General features: G+C 36.3%; 1 protein-coding gene across 1 annotated transcript in view; it reads right to left on the minus strand.

Moving 5' to 3' along the window:
* Window positions 1-17,374, minus strand: part of LOC129225907 (40-kDa huntingtin-associated protein-like) — a 45,464-nt gene that overhangs the window by 16,470 nt on the left and 11,620 nt on the right. Inside the window, exons 5-6 of the mRNA XM_054860440.1 lie at window positions 9,882-9,939; window positions 637-696 (exon numbers count right to left, since the gene is read on the minus strand). Of these exons, the coding sequence (XP_054716415.1) occupies window positions 637-696; window positions 9,882-9,939 (118 nt within the window). The remainder of the gene's footprint in view (window positions 1-636; window positions 697-9,881; window positions 9,940-17,374) is intronic.

Consider the following 17,374-nt stretch of genomic DNA (forward strand, 5'->3'; position numbering starts at 1 on the left):
TAAACGATGACGCTGATTACAATATCCGACTTTTTTTAACGTGTGTTAACATACAAGTGTTCCGGGACTTCGTGATTCTGATAACGTTAAGCGAATGATAACATTAACCGTGATCATATTAAGAGGCGCCTACTGTATGCATATTTAGATGGCAGATCTGGATTAATGAGGGATTACTGTACAGCCAGACTTTCAAAAATTCAGAAATCATGCAGTGAGATAGGAATTTGAAATAACTTTTTATTATTAGCACTAATTCAATTATTATCATTAAAGAAACATATTTTAAACAAATTAACATTTAAATTTTAAGCCAGAAAAGGATAATGAAGATTTCATTTCTGTAACATGATTTCAGATTACTTGTGTTAGGCTAAAAGTACAGCAGTGGTAAAGTAAGAAGGGGAACACTTCCTAAACCAGAACCTTGGGTTCACACTATGGTGCCAATCCTAGTACACCGAATAGTGATGTATAAAAAAACACAAGGATTTTTACACACTTCCCTCAGGAAAAAATTCTGGTTATGCAATTGACAGAATTGACTATGAATGTTTTGGTAGAAACCATTCATCTTTTTCAACAAACAAACAAATTTGTTTTTTTCAGGGGGAAAAAAACATGCTTGAAGATTACCTTGTTTTTCACAAATAACTTGCATTTGAGTCAGGGCACTCAATGCTCCATCATAATCACCTAAATGAAATATTTTCAACAATGAAAATAATTTTCAAAAAATTTTCTAATTTCATACACATAGGTAGTAATTAGTGATGGGCATAATCGAGTTCTCATAATCGAATCACTCGATTATTCAAGATCATTCGAGAACTCGATTATCACTTCTCGAGTTCTTGAGCGATGAACTTCTCGAGTACTCGATTATCACTTTTCGAGTTCTCGAGCGATGAACTTCTCGAGTTCTCGATTATCACTTTTCGAGTTCTCGAGCGATGAACTTCTCGAGTTCTCGATTATCACTTTCCGAGAACTCGAGCGATCAACTGCTCGAGTTCTCGATTGTCACTTTCCGAGTGCTCGAGCGATCAACTGCTCGAGTTCTCGCTTTGAACTTCTCGAGATGTTGAGTTCTCGAGATGTCAATCACTCGAGCAGTGTTTGATAATCGAATGAACCTCTCAATATAGTTGACTTCTGACAAGGGTGCCCACCTATGGATGGGGGGGGGGGGGGGGTCATGGCGCAGATTGTGCTATTGACATTTTTAGGGGGGTGTTTTAAAGGGTATTTTTCTCATTTTTTTGGGGGGGGGAGGTCTCTGCGATATTGAGGGTGGGGGGGGGCTTGATCTCAGGGCGGGTGGGCACCCCTGCTTCTGAAATGTTTTAGTTGCAGGGGCGGATCCGCCATTTGGGGTTCAAAGGGCTGGCTTTGAAGAGTTAATGATTTTACTTATGAAGAATGAGCATGGTTTTTTTCTGTCTTCCGAAACAATTTGCATTGAAACCTTTTAACCCTTCCCCCAGAAAGACGGGCTGCGCTGAGGAGCCCACAGGGGAGGTGGGTCATTGCGCAGACTGCGCCATTGAAATTCCTAATGGACGTTAGTCTTTTTTATTGAGTGTCCTTCTGGAGGGGGAGAGAGGATCCCTAATTTTAAAAAGTGTGCGAGCACACTTGAGGAATAGATACCCTTGCGATCTAAATGGTATTACAATCAAATAATTGCCTTTCGAATGTTTCATTCGAATAGTGTTATAATTGAATGTATACTGTTGAATGCTTGATTATCAAATGATTGTTTGGGATGCCTTGGTAGTCTAATGATATGTTTTGAGCGAAAGGTGTTAATGAATGAACACATGGACGGGTCTGTGGGAGACATGTGTTGTGTGTCCCGGTGGTGGAAGTAAAGGTTGGAGGCGCTAATAAGGTTCTAACTTGAGAGGCATTGAAATTATAGTTCCGGTAAAAAGGGGGAATACTTAAGTTGAAAACCTGAGGGGACGTCTTCCCCCTTACGTTCACCTTCGACTATACTATTGGGTAATGATACAAGTGTAATGGGCAATAACAAACGTTTTAGAGCCCAAATATACAGATCACTGCAGACACGTGATTCGGGGTTTCAAGGAACCCTTTTTTCAACGCAAAATAGTGAGATTGTGGATGTAAGGACATTACTGGATGTCTTTACGGACCATTCATCAATTACGTAAGGGTCCCAAGGGGGTGGAGTTGGAAAAATGTCTACATACTTTTTTTTGGGGGGGGGGGGGGGTTCAAACGCATTCTTACGCAGTATTTTCCAAGCCGACGTTTCATTTGCGTCTGGAAAATAAAAACGTATTAGGATGACTGTTTTTTATTTGTTTTACGAAGAATTAATAATGTAAAACATAATAAAAGAATTGCACTATTGTATAGCATGTTTTATTTTTAACTACTATCGCATCGTATACAAAAAAATGTCGAAAACACATTCAGTCTAGATTCCAACTTTTTAGTAAATATTTCTTCACACAAAAAGGTTTAATTTAATAATAGTGAATGAAATTTCGATTCCAGTGATATTAGATTAGTCATTTCATTATTTCGAAAAACGAAATGGAATCTTACAAGAATAGGGGGAGGGGTTTGAAAAACCTTACGTACCCTTAAATGGGGGGGAAGGGGTCAAAAATGGCCAAAATCATCCATACATAACAAAGGAATGGCACCTTATATGTAAAAGCTTAGTATTTTGTTGAAAAAAATGTACCTTAAAACTCCAAAACACGTTTCTGCAGTACTCTGTATACATAAAAAGTAGTCGAAAACTTTGTACTGCATAGTGAATAAAATATGACAACGTCAATTTGTACTTCATATACGTTGTCATATTTTATTCAGAACTCTGTATATTTGGGATACAATACGTTTGTTATTTCATGTTACTTCTCGGCACAAAGGTACTTAGTTATTTCTTATAAAACAAGTGGTTAACTTCTCGTGTAATTCATTCCTATGGGTGAAATAAGAGGGGAGGGGAGTGGGAGTTTTGACGTTAACTGCGGGATTGTAATTTTTAGGGGATTTTGTCTCTTTTGGGGGTATTGCTCTTGGGGGAAGAGCTTCATAGGTGGTGCCCTTTGCTCTTGGAATGGATAGATTTGGAATGATTTTTAAAATCGAATGATTGCTTTTCTCTTGCTTTATTCGAATGGGGTAATAGTTGAATGTTTGGCTTCGAATTTTCGATAATTGAGAGATTCCTTAATAATGGAACGATATTTTTAGAATGAAAATTGTTAATTATCATATGAGCGGATATATGAAGGGGCATGTTTTGTTTGAGTGGCGGATACAATGGAGGGTCGTGGGGGTCATGACCCCTCCCCCTAAACTCTCGACAATGGTATCCGTACACATTGTGTTCAAACAATTTATGCATAAAATGTAAACGATGACAGTATCTTATCTTTTCAATACATCAATTATTTTTCAAAGAAAATATTTGAACTACTACTTTGTTTTATTGAGTATGATATTAATATGCAACGTTTATTCCCAATTATGTGCCTTATTCCTGACCGATTTGGGGCTTTTTATTGGCCCCCAAAAAAGTTTCAGAATTTTTTCGTACCTAAAACGGGAATTTCGTTCATGGGGGAGGGCTTTCTTCAGCATGACCCCACCCCCCTTCAAATGGCTTTCTGTATCCGCCCCTGGTGTGATCCGGTGGTGAAATCTTGAAACAAAGGATAGAGAAACGCTTTCCATACTGTTTTGAACTTGACTAAGATTAAATACGTACGTATGTACAATTTTTATTAAAAAGTGAGGGATAATGATAATATGGGCAGGTCGTTGGGCGACACTAGCAGGTTTAAACTTGAGAGTTGTTAAACTTAAAAATATATTAAACCGGTATCAAGGGCTTCCATATGGGGGGGGGGGGCAAGTGGGGGCTTAAGCCCCCTCTCCCTTCTTTGAAATTAGTACATCCTTGCTTTTAGTACTTTTTTTTTTTTTTTGCAAAAATGAAAAATTATTTCTTTTCCAGCAATTAATCAATAAGTTATTAAAAATGTCAAATTTTAATAACTCTAATCTGTACTGAAATCGATTTCCATGGGGAAAATATCCTGCTAAACCATGGGGAAACTATCTGAGCCCCCCCCCCCCTTAAAATTTTGCATATGGGCGCCCTTGACCGGTATGGTACAAAACGTGTAATTGAAAATTTAAGGTAGTCTTAGTCCTTTTTCGGATTATCGTTTCTTTTGGCAGGGGGGATTGTCATAAGAAGCGCGCCATTGCTCACAGGGACGGACGGACACCCCTGTCATTCTATAAGGTTTTAGAATCAAATATTGCTTCTCGAGTGCTTTTTCTCGAATGGGGTTACTCAGAGAGCACACTTCGTTGAGTAAATGTTTTAAAGCGATTGTTAACGCTGTGGCAGGCATGTTAAAACGATTATGAAATGTGTAAACGCAAGGTGTTTACAATGCAGTGGTGTCCCCCCCCCCCAGGGCGATGACACTCATCCCTCAAATGTGACGTTGAACCCCCTAAAATAAATTAAAGCCTCTTAAGTTACCCTCTCCTCTTCAAAACTTCAATGGCGCCGTCTGCGCCATTTACCCCCTCCCCCGCGCTCTCTCTTGTATAATATATGGTTTGTTGTGGAATGCTCGGTTATCGAGCATCTCGGATGATTTGAAAACCGAATACGTAATCTGCTTTTCAGAGAAACTTGATAATCAATTTTAACCTTTTTGAGGACCAACGCACGGAAAATGAAACGTAGCTACGGAATCTTAAATTCCGAAATGGACCGTTGCGAGCGTAAGCATTTTCAGCAGTTTTGCCTCAACTTTTCAAAAAAAAAAAATAATAATAATAAAATAAAATCAGCACATTAATTGACTGAAATTTTTTAAGTTGAGTAAATAATATGCTAATCAACATTTACGAAACTATAAGGAGTATGACATAAACAGAAGCGAGTAAAACAAGCAAAATACTTAAATTTAACTACCCGCGCGAAAATAAATGCTACGCACACAAGAAGTCACAAATATCTTGCGTATGGAATTTCAAAAAAAAAAAAAAACAATGTGTATAAAATGTAATTTTTATTTAAAAATTGGGCCGAAGAGTGGAAGCTAAAATAAATCCCACACGACAAACTTCAATATTTCTTTTTAATGCACTCAGAAACATTTCAACTTCACTCCCTGCACTTTTACTGTTATTGCATATTCCTAAAGTCGACAAATGAAAAAGAAAAATAAAAAAGAGCGGATCAAGAAAGAAAAAAAAAAATCATGAAATTCAATGCACTTCAAGCCACACTTGTACACTTTTCAATGCGTCGGGAATCCCAATCCTCTGGAAAACGCAATCACAAATATTTTACCCTCCCTCCTCATATATTAGTCAGATAAATATACTTAACTACTCTCAACAAGAGCATCAAAAAAAAAAAAAAGCAAAGCTATAAACTAGAAAAGAATGAGTACTTTTGCGCAGAGCAACTATTCCCCTACTTGTTTACATTATTAACTTCGTGTTTGAGAGCCCGAAACCATTCGAAATAATCACGTGATAACTGAAAATCATTAGCTTAAATGCATAACCGTTCGAATAAATTACTCAGTCGCCCAAATGCCGAGCTCCTAGTTTCTGACAAGCTAACAGGGAATCTAGTCGAATCTGCATCCCCCAAGGATTGTGACCCCAAAATGAAGACTAAAATCTATCGAATCGACCCCCTAAAACAAGCTTGCATTTCGAACTTTACCGTAAGGGTAAGGGGACAAAAGGTGTATCTGTTTATCGGAAAACAACAAAAAACTAGACCCAGACTTAAATGTAAAAACTAGAATTTTTCATGGAATTTGGGGGGAGTGGTATTGATTCCCCTTCTAAAAGGGGGGTGTCAATACCCCCCCCCCCCAACTTAACCTAAAACTTCTAAAAGCCAGGAGGGTTCGCCCCTTATTATACCCCTAAATGGTAGCCTAAATGTCACATTCCTATCTCGAGCGCACCCCTGCCAAAACAACGTGGGAATTCAACTGAAGTCAAGGGAGTCCATCTCCCCCCTTTCGCAAGGCGATGGCGCACCCTCTCAAATGTTACGGAGCATCCGTCTAGAAAGAGCCTTCCCCCCCTCCCGAAATGAGATGGAAAAAAAACAGCTTCTAAAAATTTCAGTTTCGCAGGCTGCGCCATGGACCCCCTCCCCCCTTCCGAAAATGAGATTAAAAAAAACCTCTCAAAAAACCGGCTCTAAAAATTTTAGTTGCACAGGCTGCGCCATGCTCCACCCCCTTTTAGTGGGCACCCCCGTAGCAGTCAACTCAATTTTGGAAAAGCGCAGAAAATGAACTACTTGAGTACTCGATTCAAACGTCTCGAGATCTCGATTTGAAACATCTCGAGATCTCGATTTGAAACATCTCGAGATCTTGATTTGAAACATCTCGAGATCTCGAGAAGTCAATCGCTCGAGTACTCGATTCAAAAGATCTCGAGAAGGCAATCGCTCGAGTACTCGATTCAAAAGATCTCGAGAAGTCAATCGCTCGAGTACTCGATTCAAAAGATCTCGAGAAGTCAATCGCTCGAGTACTCGATTCGGAAGATCTCGAGAAGTCAATCGCTCGAGTTCTCGATTTCAAAAGATCTCGATTATCAATCACTCGAGTGATCGACTTAAAAAGATCTCGATTATCAATCACTCGATTATCAGAAGTACTCGATTCCCGAGATCTCGATTATCAAAAGATCTCGATTATGCCCATCACTAGTAGTAATGTCACATTTCTAAAACCAATATGAGTCAAAATAAAGTTTGTGATCAATGCAACATGTTCATTCACAAAGCTTAAAATAAAATCTACGGAAGACAAACAAGTGGATTTCTTTTTTTGAGTATGTGCACACATAAAAGTTTTTTTCATCATAACCATTTTTGCAACAGAGAATATCAAGGAGAAACTTATTAAAAATGAGAAAAATGTACCACGTTTTTAAAAATTATAAATCATTTACCAATAGTACAAAGGGTTAGAAAAAGCAACATCTATTTTTCCAGTTCTCATGCAGTTTGCATCAACTTCTGAAGCAATAAAATATTTTTTTGTACCAGGCTTGGTTGGTTGGTTCTACAGTGGATGCTGGTTAATTGAATCAGTGGTTAATTTAATCAAATGCTTTAATGAATCAATTTGTAAAAAACATAATAAAATCCAGCTTTATTGAATGAGCCACTTTATGGAATTAAAACTATTTAGAACAAACCTGGTTTATTTTAGCGGCGGTTGGGTATTTTGACACAAGAGTCTAGACATGCTATTTTGCGCCAATACCAGGCTTGGAGTATAGAAAACTAGCATTTATATCAGTTTTGGAGCAAAAGAAATTGAACTTTTGCATCTGTATAGGAGCAGAAGAAAATAACTGCTGCATCTCAATGGAATGATTTCAGTCCTTGATTTTTATTAAAGAATTGTGTGAAAAATGTTGGACCAGGGTTCGTACGCCCCTTCAAAACTCCTCCAATACTCCTTCATTTTGAGAATTTTTTTTGAAGGGCCCTTCAAACTCCTTCATTTTGGTTTTATCTCCTTCAAAACTCCTTCTTTTTTAGTTCAAGTCTACATAATCTTCCTTTATGACAGTAACTTAAAATATTTCAATCAACAACTGACTTCGCCACAAGGGCGATTTTAATGTAGCAATTTTGTATATTTATTTTTCTTTTCATAAAGTTGTGATTTACAAATTGATAAAAGTTGAAGGTGAAAATTGTATTAGATATTTAAGACATTTCATAAGTGAAGTAAAACATGCTTAAATGGTGCTTGGCTATTTTTTCAAGTTGTAGAATGACTGTTTTTCCCTTCACCACACTCTTAATAGCCGAAGTGAGGTTGTCTAATTATTATTCAAATATTTAAAAACACATAAGTAAATGTACTATATTAAGTGATTGGATTATGATATTTTAAAAAGGGCCATCTACACGTGATGTCATGCCTTGAGGGAGAGATGGGTTCATGACATTGTGACAAGAGGAATAGAGAAGGTGACAAATAGTGACATCACTCAGTTATTGCAACAATATGTTTATAAAAATATGACTTGGGGGGGGGGGGGTGACTAGAGAAGGAGTTAGGTGAAGTGTGACACTTAGTGATAAAGGGGGAAGGAGGGGGGGGGGGCGGCAAATATGTTGAAAAAAGTGTGATTGTTTAATGACAGCCCGTTAGTACTCCTTCATGTTATTTCTGATATTGAGTATGAACCCTGTGGACTAGTGATATATAAAGAAAAGAAATGGTAAGTGAGTGTACAAAATAAAATAAATGGAAAAATCAAAACAAAGCATATTTATTTGAAAGGAAAATATTTTTTCAGAAAGCAATATGGAAGGTAGTTCTGGGTGCATTCTGGGAGCAAAGCACTACAAAACATACACATGTACATTGTACAGGACTAGAAAATTACAACTACACAAATTGCAAATAAATAAATTATTTAATACACTCAAAATAGTATTAACAATATGAAACTGGAACACAAACAGATACAATTATAAGCAATTTAAAATTTATTAGTATCACTCAAGTTTCATGTTCTAATGTAAATTTCGTTTCAAAATTACACAGGTGAATATTTCTACTAATAATAAAGCTGAAAGTCTCTCTGTCTGAATCTCTGTGACGCGCATAGCGCCTAGAGCGTTCGGTCGATTTTCATGAAATTTGGCACAAAATTAATTGGCAGTATGTTATGGTGTGTTTCGTAAATTCAATTTTGTTCTTTTTTTATTCAATTTAAAGCCCATTTTTTACATTAGTTGGAATGGGGATGAAATATTTCACTCACATTTTTAAGTTTTGGGTCATTCGAAACTTGAAATTTTCTGCATCAGATGCAGTTTATTCAAAGATTCGACAAGCATTCGGAGAGCTACAGGACGTTTAAAAAAAAACAAATTTCAAGGCTTACCTTAAGCAAGCTAAACAATTTTAAATGATTAAGCTCGAGAATAAAATCAAAAATTAAAAATAATTTCTGTTTTGAAAAGAAATTTCATTTAACTTTTGTTTGTTGCCACAGTTAAGTGTTTTATTCACTTTGATTGTTTTCTTAAAATTTTCAAAATCATACTTCTTTTTTCAATCCATATCCTTTTCTTTCATTGAAAAAATTAAATTGAAATATTTTAACCATTAAGAAAAAATTGTTTGCTTTTATTTTCTCAGTTTTTACGGAATTGCGTTTAGTAAATTATTAAAATATTGAATTACAACCTTTTATCTAGAGTGTTTAATTTTGGGAAAATGTCTTATTTTGCTTTTTAAGCAAGGAAGGGAAACTTCTTTCTTCTTTAATAATATTTCTAAGGTTTTTGCTGGTTTCTATTAAGCTACATGCTAAGTTTTCAAATCTGCCAAAAATACAAAGAGATCTGAAAAAAATAATAATAATGAAGCATTGAAGACATTAACTGTCGTAGGTGAACCAAATAACCATACAATTTTCTACTACGGACAAAGCCATGAGGGTACCCATAGTATATTATAAAGCATATAAAAGTAAATAAAGGCCTACCACTTACTGTTGAGACTTGAACTAATGTTTTCGATGTTTTCTCATGCAAATGCAGGGGACGAATCGGCAATGACGTTTTCTTGCCGATTCGTCAGTGTGACGTCACACATGTGTTGTTGCAGCATTATCATTTCTTTTCTTATAAAAGCTTGTGTCTTAAGTTAAAATGTCGAGTTGACCCATAGTAACATGTCTGTGCATGAAGTTGACATTGAACATGATTTTAACATTTTGAATTTAAATACACTAAATACTTTAAAACCTGCCCCTGTTTCATTTTCCACTGCGTAAATCTCAACACTTACCAACAGCAATTCTGCATTCATACACTAGCGTCAAGTCATTTACATGGTCTAAAGCACACTGGAAAAACAAACACATGGATAATTAGAATGCATAATAAATAAAAACATATTAAATCTATTTATATAAAAGAAAGTCTTGTTAGTTACACTATTTATAACTCAAGAACGGCTGAATAGATTAGGCTGAAAACTGGTGGGGAGGTAGCTTAGAACTAGGAGATGGACATAGGATACTTCTTATCTCCGTTTGATCGCCTTCCCGAAATATTTGTAATGAGGTGGTTTCCTTCAGTCAAAAGTACTATTTTTAGTCATTTTTTAGTCATTGAAATGGATAAAATGAGCAAAAAAAAAAAAATTACTTGGACCCAGAAAATACTTTTATTTTCCCAAAAGGCTTTTTTTAATTAATTTTTTTAAATGTCCGATTTTTCAAACAAGGCGTGGTCTTGATGACGTCACAAATGATGCAATTTGGCGCATCTTTCTATTATGTCAGCGAATTAAAATTGCGCTCTACTCTTGCTACCAACCATATCGTTTCCAATACACGTGAGTAAAGATGCGAATTAAATATTTTGTTCTGTGAATGGCAACATTGAATGACATTTCATCATTTGTGATGTCACACGACAGAAGTGTAAACAATAAAAACGCCCCGATTTAAGTAATTTTTAAAAAATATTAAACTTAAATAAATTATTTAAAAAATGGTCAGATCCTATGTTTTTAAACATGCTCTTTCAGAAAAAAAATATACTTTTAAAATTTTGGAAACGACCCCATTGCAAATTAAATGTGTAATTAATTGTTTAGTTCTATGAATTTCTAATAGATGGCGGGGTAAGTGTAGTTCTATGAACCCCTAATAGATGGCGGGGTAAGTTAACTCGAGAGAACGCTGACCGACAGTGCTGATAGCTACGCTATTGTGGGACTGTTGTGGTCAGAGAACTAATTTTTGAATGCGGGGTTTTTTCTTTTTTCTTTTCGATATTCGAGTACATAATTTGATTCTGTAGGATTTTTCCATCATGTTTTGATTTCCTTATTTCTATAACGCTTGTAAAAAATAATGAAAACAAATACACAAGCATTTCCAGAAAACTATATTTATTATTAAAACATATATCATTATTTATTGGATAATGAAGAAAACAAGGAAGGAAACATCAAGAGATTCTTGCGCCGAGGTATTGAAAATATAATGATATTTTGGAAAATACAGAAAATACCAAACATTATGATATATATTCAATACTAGCTGACCCGGCGAACTTTGTTCCGCCTTAATGGCAATAAATAAGCAGATTGTGTTTTTTTTTTTTGGAAAAAATACAAAAAAAAATTAAATAACTACATTAATCATTCATTATTATTTCTGTATTTTAGTACATAAGTACCTTGTGATACACGACATTTTTTGTTTTATTATCAGGCGCAAAAACAAACAACGCAGATGGTCTTCCGACCCGTGAACATGCCACGTATAATTGACCATGTGAAAAACATGAATGTTCTAGAGTTAAACCACAAACTTTTAAGGATTGGCCTTGTGATTTGTTGATGGTCATGGCAAATGCAAGACGTATCGGAAATTGAAGTCTTTTAAATTCAAACGGCATATCGGTTGGGATCATCGGGATCCTCGGAATGAGAACTTCCTCACCTTTGAATTTTCCTATCATTATCGTAGCGTAAATTACATTGTTCATCAATTTACTAACCACCAAACGCGTACCGTTGCACAGTTTTGGTTGGTTTATGTTTCGAAGCATAATTACTACGGAGCCAACCTTTAGGCGTAAATAGTGCGGTGGTAAGCCAGGCACGTCCAAAGAGTTTAAAAATTCAATTGGATAGTTGGTGGCTTCATCTTCATTTGTGACGCAGTCAATAGATTTGAATGAATGCATTGTTCCAATGATCTTATTTTGAATTATGTAGTTCAGGTCATCTACATCTTTATTCTTAGCCGCTAAAATTGCTCGCTCACTCAACCATTCATTATTTTTGTAGTTAGAAATAATATTTGGAAATACATTGTTGATACGTTCGTCTTTTGATGAGACAAAATTACAGAAATTATTTGGAAATGATATTAATCCGCTCGATTCATCGACAGGTACTTGACCATTCCCGATAGTCAGCAATTGCTCCGAGAAATCTTCAGCAGATGTATCATTAAGCAATGTAACTCTCATGTTTGTTGTCAGCTGCAGTTTCTTCACATAGCGCCATAGATTTGACGATTTGAGGCAAGCGTTTATTTCATCGGCAGCCGTAGATCTTGGAATTACTGGCAGTATTTGGCGGAAATCGCCAGACAGTAAAATCATTGCTCCTCCAAAACATCTCGAGTCATTGCGTAAATCTTTTAACGTTCGGTTAAGTGCTTCTAATGCACGTTTATGCGCCATTGTGCATTCGTCCCAGATGATGATTTTCGATGCCGCTAAAACTTTGGCCATTGCTGAGTGTTTTGCAATATTACACGTTGGTTCTTCAATAGTTTGAAGATTTAACGGTAATTTGAATGCTGAATGAGCCGTACGGCATCCTTCTAACAATTTGGCTGCTATTCCAGAAGAAGCAACTGCAACCGCTATGTTGGATCTCGCCCGAACAGTTGCTAAAACTAATGACATAAGGAATGTCTTGCCAGTTCCACCAGGGGCATCTAGGAAATATAAACCACCATTTTCATCAGCGATTGCCTTCATTAAAGTATCATAAACTTCCTTTTGTTGGTAATTCAACAGGTGTACATTCCTTTGAACTACTAAATCTAATTCCTGGTGATCATATTTACGTTCCCGTTCCAATTCTCGATTAAATGCGTCATTCATTTCACGATTTGGCGCTGGCATTCCTAACCTGATTAATAAATTACCGCACATGAGGTAACACATATCTTCGATCAAGAGTAAAGCACGATTATGTATCTCCTCATTCATCTCAATATCGTGATTTCTGGAACTGACACGACTTTGATGTAAAATATCTTCTGACATACTATCCTTGTATTTGTGCCACAAGTTACATGGGTTTGATGGAAAACATGTCGAAATTATGATAGCGAATAATGTGCGTATCTGACTTGGAGATGCAGAGATAATGGCTTCAGCGATTGTCGTATCCCAATGGGTATCGTTTTCTAATAAGTTCAATTCTTCACATGCAGCACGATATGTTGGGAATATTACACCATTAACAGTTCGTAGTGTCTCAAATGAAGTTGGCCCACGCACATTTACCAGCAACAACCGCAAATAGAAACATTCATCATTCTTTGGATGAACTGTATACATACGACCAAGAGCATCAGTAGAACGCACATCTGGATACCCAGGAACCGCATCACCTTGCTTCCGTCTTTGAAAATTCTTGGATGAAGCATTCCAAGTATAATAACGTGGCATCTCCGAGTAAAGCAAAGTTCGTGCAAACTGATCGCTTTGGCAGATTGCAAAAAAACTGGTCAATGTAGTTGCTGGAGGTGTTTCAGCACGTTGCGTAGCATTCGAAGCCGTGAAATATACTCGTTGACCATTCTCCAGATGCACCGCCAAATGTATAACAGTAGGATGACGTTCGTGAATTGGAAATGCGAATATACGCCAAATCGCTTCATTACAGTTCACATAACGACCAACTTGATAGCGTGAAATTTCATCGTTGGTATTTGAGGATTGCAATCCAAAAACCGCCATATCACTGCCTTTCGTGACATATTTGCAAATATATTTTATTGACTTAACTGAATTGCAGTATTCAACGTTGCAATGTGTCTTGAACGTTTTAGAAATAAGTGGCGAATATGGAACAATCCAACTGTTGTCGACAACGAAATCCATTCTTTTCACTTTCGTTGTGACAGTTCGACCGTTGTCATCTGGTGATCGACGCCGATACAGCGGATACCCATCGTTGCCAGTGACAGTCTCCGCCGTTAATTTCCGTGGATATCGTTTAGAGCACTTTCCATCGACCATGCAAGGTGATTGGGGATTGATGGCACCACACGGTCCATGAATCATATTAGTAGTAACAACATCATGTAGGTCTGGATCGACTTCATGATCAGGAATCTCGGCACATATGATATCATCTATTTGGTCAGACTGAATTCTTTCCACTAACCAAATAAGAATGTGTGCGTGCGGCAGGCCTCGCTTTTGCCATTCGATTGAATACATCCAGCATCGAGTATCTCCAAAGACGCGTTGTTTAACAATAAAGTTCATCAGGGACCGAATTTTTTGCCTGAATATACGTGCTGTGATGTCGTGTCTATCATTTGATGTTTGTCCGGGAAGCAGCAATTGAGTAATTTCTATCCATTTTGGATTACAGGTAAAAGTAATAAAGAGATCTGGCCGGCCGTAATGACGAACATATGTCATTGCATCTTGTGCATATTCATGCATATGACGTGGGCTACCAATGTACGTCGCCGGCAGAATAGTTAATCGACCAATATTCCAATATTAGCTGCATTTCCTTCAGTACTAACTGCATCACGTAAATGGACGTACTCCTCAGAACGCAGTTTGGCTTGGTTCAACCTAATAAATGTTAAACGTTCCGTTTCTATTTTTACATACATGTCAACGCAATACTGCTGAAACAATCGACGAAACCGCAGCAAATAGTTGTCAGCATTTTGACGAATCATCAAACGATATGCATAATAATTCATTGAGCTAACTTTCTTTGTAGTTTCTTCACCTGAAATTCAAAATTTGATAATTAACCATTTCAAAGACAAATAATACAGACATTAACCATTATTAAGATACTGATACTTTACCATTCAATGGATTTATCATTTTAATATTAAAATAATATCCATCTTCTCCTTGCCAAAACATCAGTGGGTATTGCAATGCGTCATATGATCGATGAGTTTCAGATATTTGTTGCAGTTGCCCAGTATCGCGACGTGTAAGCACAATATCGCGTTTTTCCAATTGTTCACCAACAATCAGGATGGCAACTTCGTCTACTGTTGGAGCATTAAATGTGCGTTCGTGTGTTCCAGATGGTCGTTTATCTGCTTTGATGACAACTTTATAGTCATCATTTGGCATTTGCTCTAAAGCACTCTTAAACAATCTGACCAACGCATGATGTTCATGAAGCAGACACTGCAAGTCTTGAATAATTGCTCGCTTCATTCCTGCATTGATCCCTAGGCGTCGATCAAGTTGTTCTTCCATGTTGCCCATGAAACATATTTGTAAAAATTTATTCTGTGTATCTTCGAAAGGTAGTAATGATCCAATTCGATGGTGAATCTGTCCTTGTATCTACAAAATAAAAACCAGACAGTATTAACTGGGTTATAAACACTTTTTCTGTGGGAGAGTAGAGTTCAGTATTAGCAAATGTAATACATACCAATAGATAAAGTAAGTTATTCTTTAACTACATTCTATGTAAGTACAAAAATAAATACCTTAAATGTCGGATTAAATCCTCCTTCTTCGATAATGTCTGCCCCAAATGACGTCATTTGGAAACAACTATTGTATTTTCGAGTATTTGCAAGAAAGTGGCGTGATTCTTGTGTTTCGCCACAAAGCAATGAATACAATGGCTCATGTGGCGGAGTCAACACTGGCAATTTCACTTTACCATTAAGGCAGCATAATCCAGGCGTTTCTCCGAAAAACTTTAATGCACCACAATACTCGCAAACAACGTCCATTTGCCCAATGCAAACGCTAGGATGCAAGCTGTAATCATTGCTGCAATCGTATCGAAACGCTGCTCGATTCAAATCAGCTAAATATCTTGTTCTGCGTCGCAAATTATCTATTTGTTGCCTTCTGTTGTTCGCTCGACGATTCTGCATTGCCAACCGAGCTGTTTCACGGGCTGCTTCACTTTGCTCTCGTGATTGAGAAGCACGAAGTCGAGCCATACTATCGCGGCGCTGTTCACGTGCAATTTCTTGTTCTTCTTCAGTCCTTTCATTTGCAGTATTTTGTATTCTTCTTGCATTACGGCTTTGTCGGGAAAGATTCGATCGTCTTGGTCGCGGCATTATTAATTAAACTTCACTTCACTTCAATCCACTTGTTAATTATTTATTTAATAGAAATAGTTTTAATATTGATTTCTTACAAATATCAAATTGTCATCCATACGTCAATACATAGCTGTCATTTTACGTCAATTACATAGCTGTCATTTGCGTTTTGTTATTCCAAGTCTGATTCTTTTTTGTTATACCACGTTTTATAGTGACTGACGTTTCATGTCAAGTCACACGGGAACGCTGTAGAACGGGATAAAAAGTATCCTATATCCATCTCCTGGCTCTAAGCTACCTCCCTACCAATTTTCAGCCGAATCTGTTCTGCCGTTCTTGAGTTATAAGTGGTGTAACTAACACGACTTTCTTTTATATATATAGATTTTCAATCAATACAAATTAAAATCTTTCTTCAAATAGTAACTGCATGGTTAAATCACTTTTTTTATGTACTTATATTATTATTATGATACATATAGACTGAAAATTAACGATACTTTCCTTATTTATGTATAAATGTACAATTTATGTATATACATACTTTAAATGGTATTTAAATCTAAATGATATTTACAATTGTTTGAAATTCAGTGATTAAATGTTTTAAAATAAAAAAATAGCTGAGATATTATATTGGATATTAACTATAAAATATATTTATGCCTCTGCAATACTAATTTCATATATACAGGAGTCCCTGTAAAAATAACAGAAACACAACCACAGTATAACATACATAAAGAAAAAATCTCATGTAAAATTAAAATAATAAAAAGCATTCTAAACATATGTTATATTGCTATAGTTGTTTATCAATTATTGTATTTTAGAAATATTTCACTTAAAATTTCTAATAATTTTAATTAAATTGCTTAAGCATTAGCTACTTATTTTTCTTTAGCTAGTTCCTTTTACAAAATTTCATATACCGTATTTTCGGGAATAAGTGCCACAACGCACACAAGGAAAAAAACAAAAAATTGTCAGTGGGGTGCATATGATGGGTGAGGCGGATACAGTCTTTTTTTTTCAAGTAAAATAAAATCCATGTTTTTAAAAAACGTTGAAAATGCCGCTAATATATGGTACCACATCATCCTGCTGCCGGCAGGTAGCACAACATAACGATTAATGTGGAAAAAGTACGTTAGTCACGTCAAAGTATGTCAGTGTTTCAATAGTTTTTCCAACATAAAACAACGTTTTTCGATGTTTTCTAACTTTTTTGGAGTTTTATTTTGCTTCTGAGCACTACCATAAAATCATACACCTTTAGACCAGTGTTGCAACTTTAGAGCATTGAAAGAATCTGGTAGTGTGTGCCACATAGTGGTTGTTGGGGTAAAGCTAAAATCTTTTTAAAAATTCAGTAGATTCGCAAGTGTTGTCCAGTGAAGTTCATGTTGTTTACTCCAAGCTCCAGTGTTATCTTTCTCATGTCAAAATTCAT

The sequence above is a fragment of the Uloborus diversus genome, chromosome 7, assembly GCF_026930045.1.
Source record: "Uloborus diversus isolate 005 chromosome 7, Udiv.v.3.1, whole genome shotgun sequence".
Lineage (NCBI taxonomy): Eukaryota > Metazoa > Arthropoda > Arachnida > Araneae > Uloboridae > Uloborus > Uloborus diversus.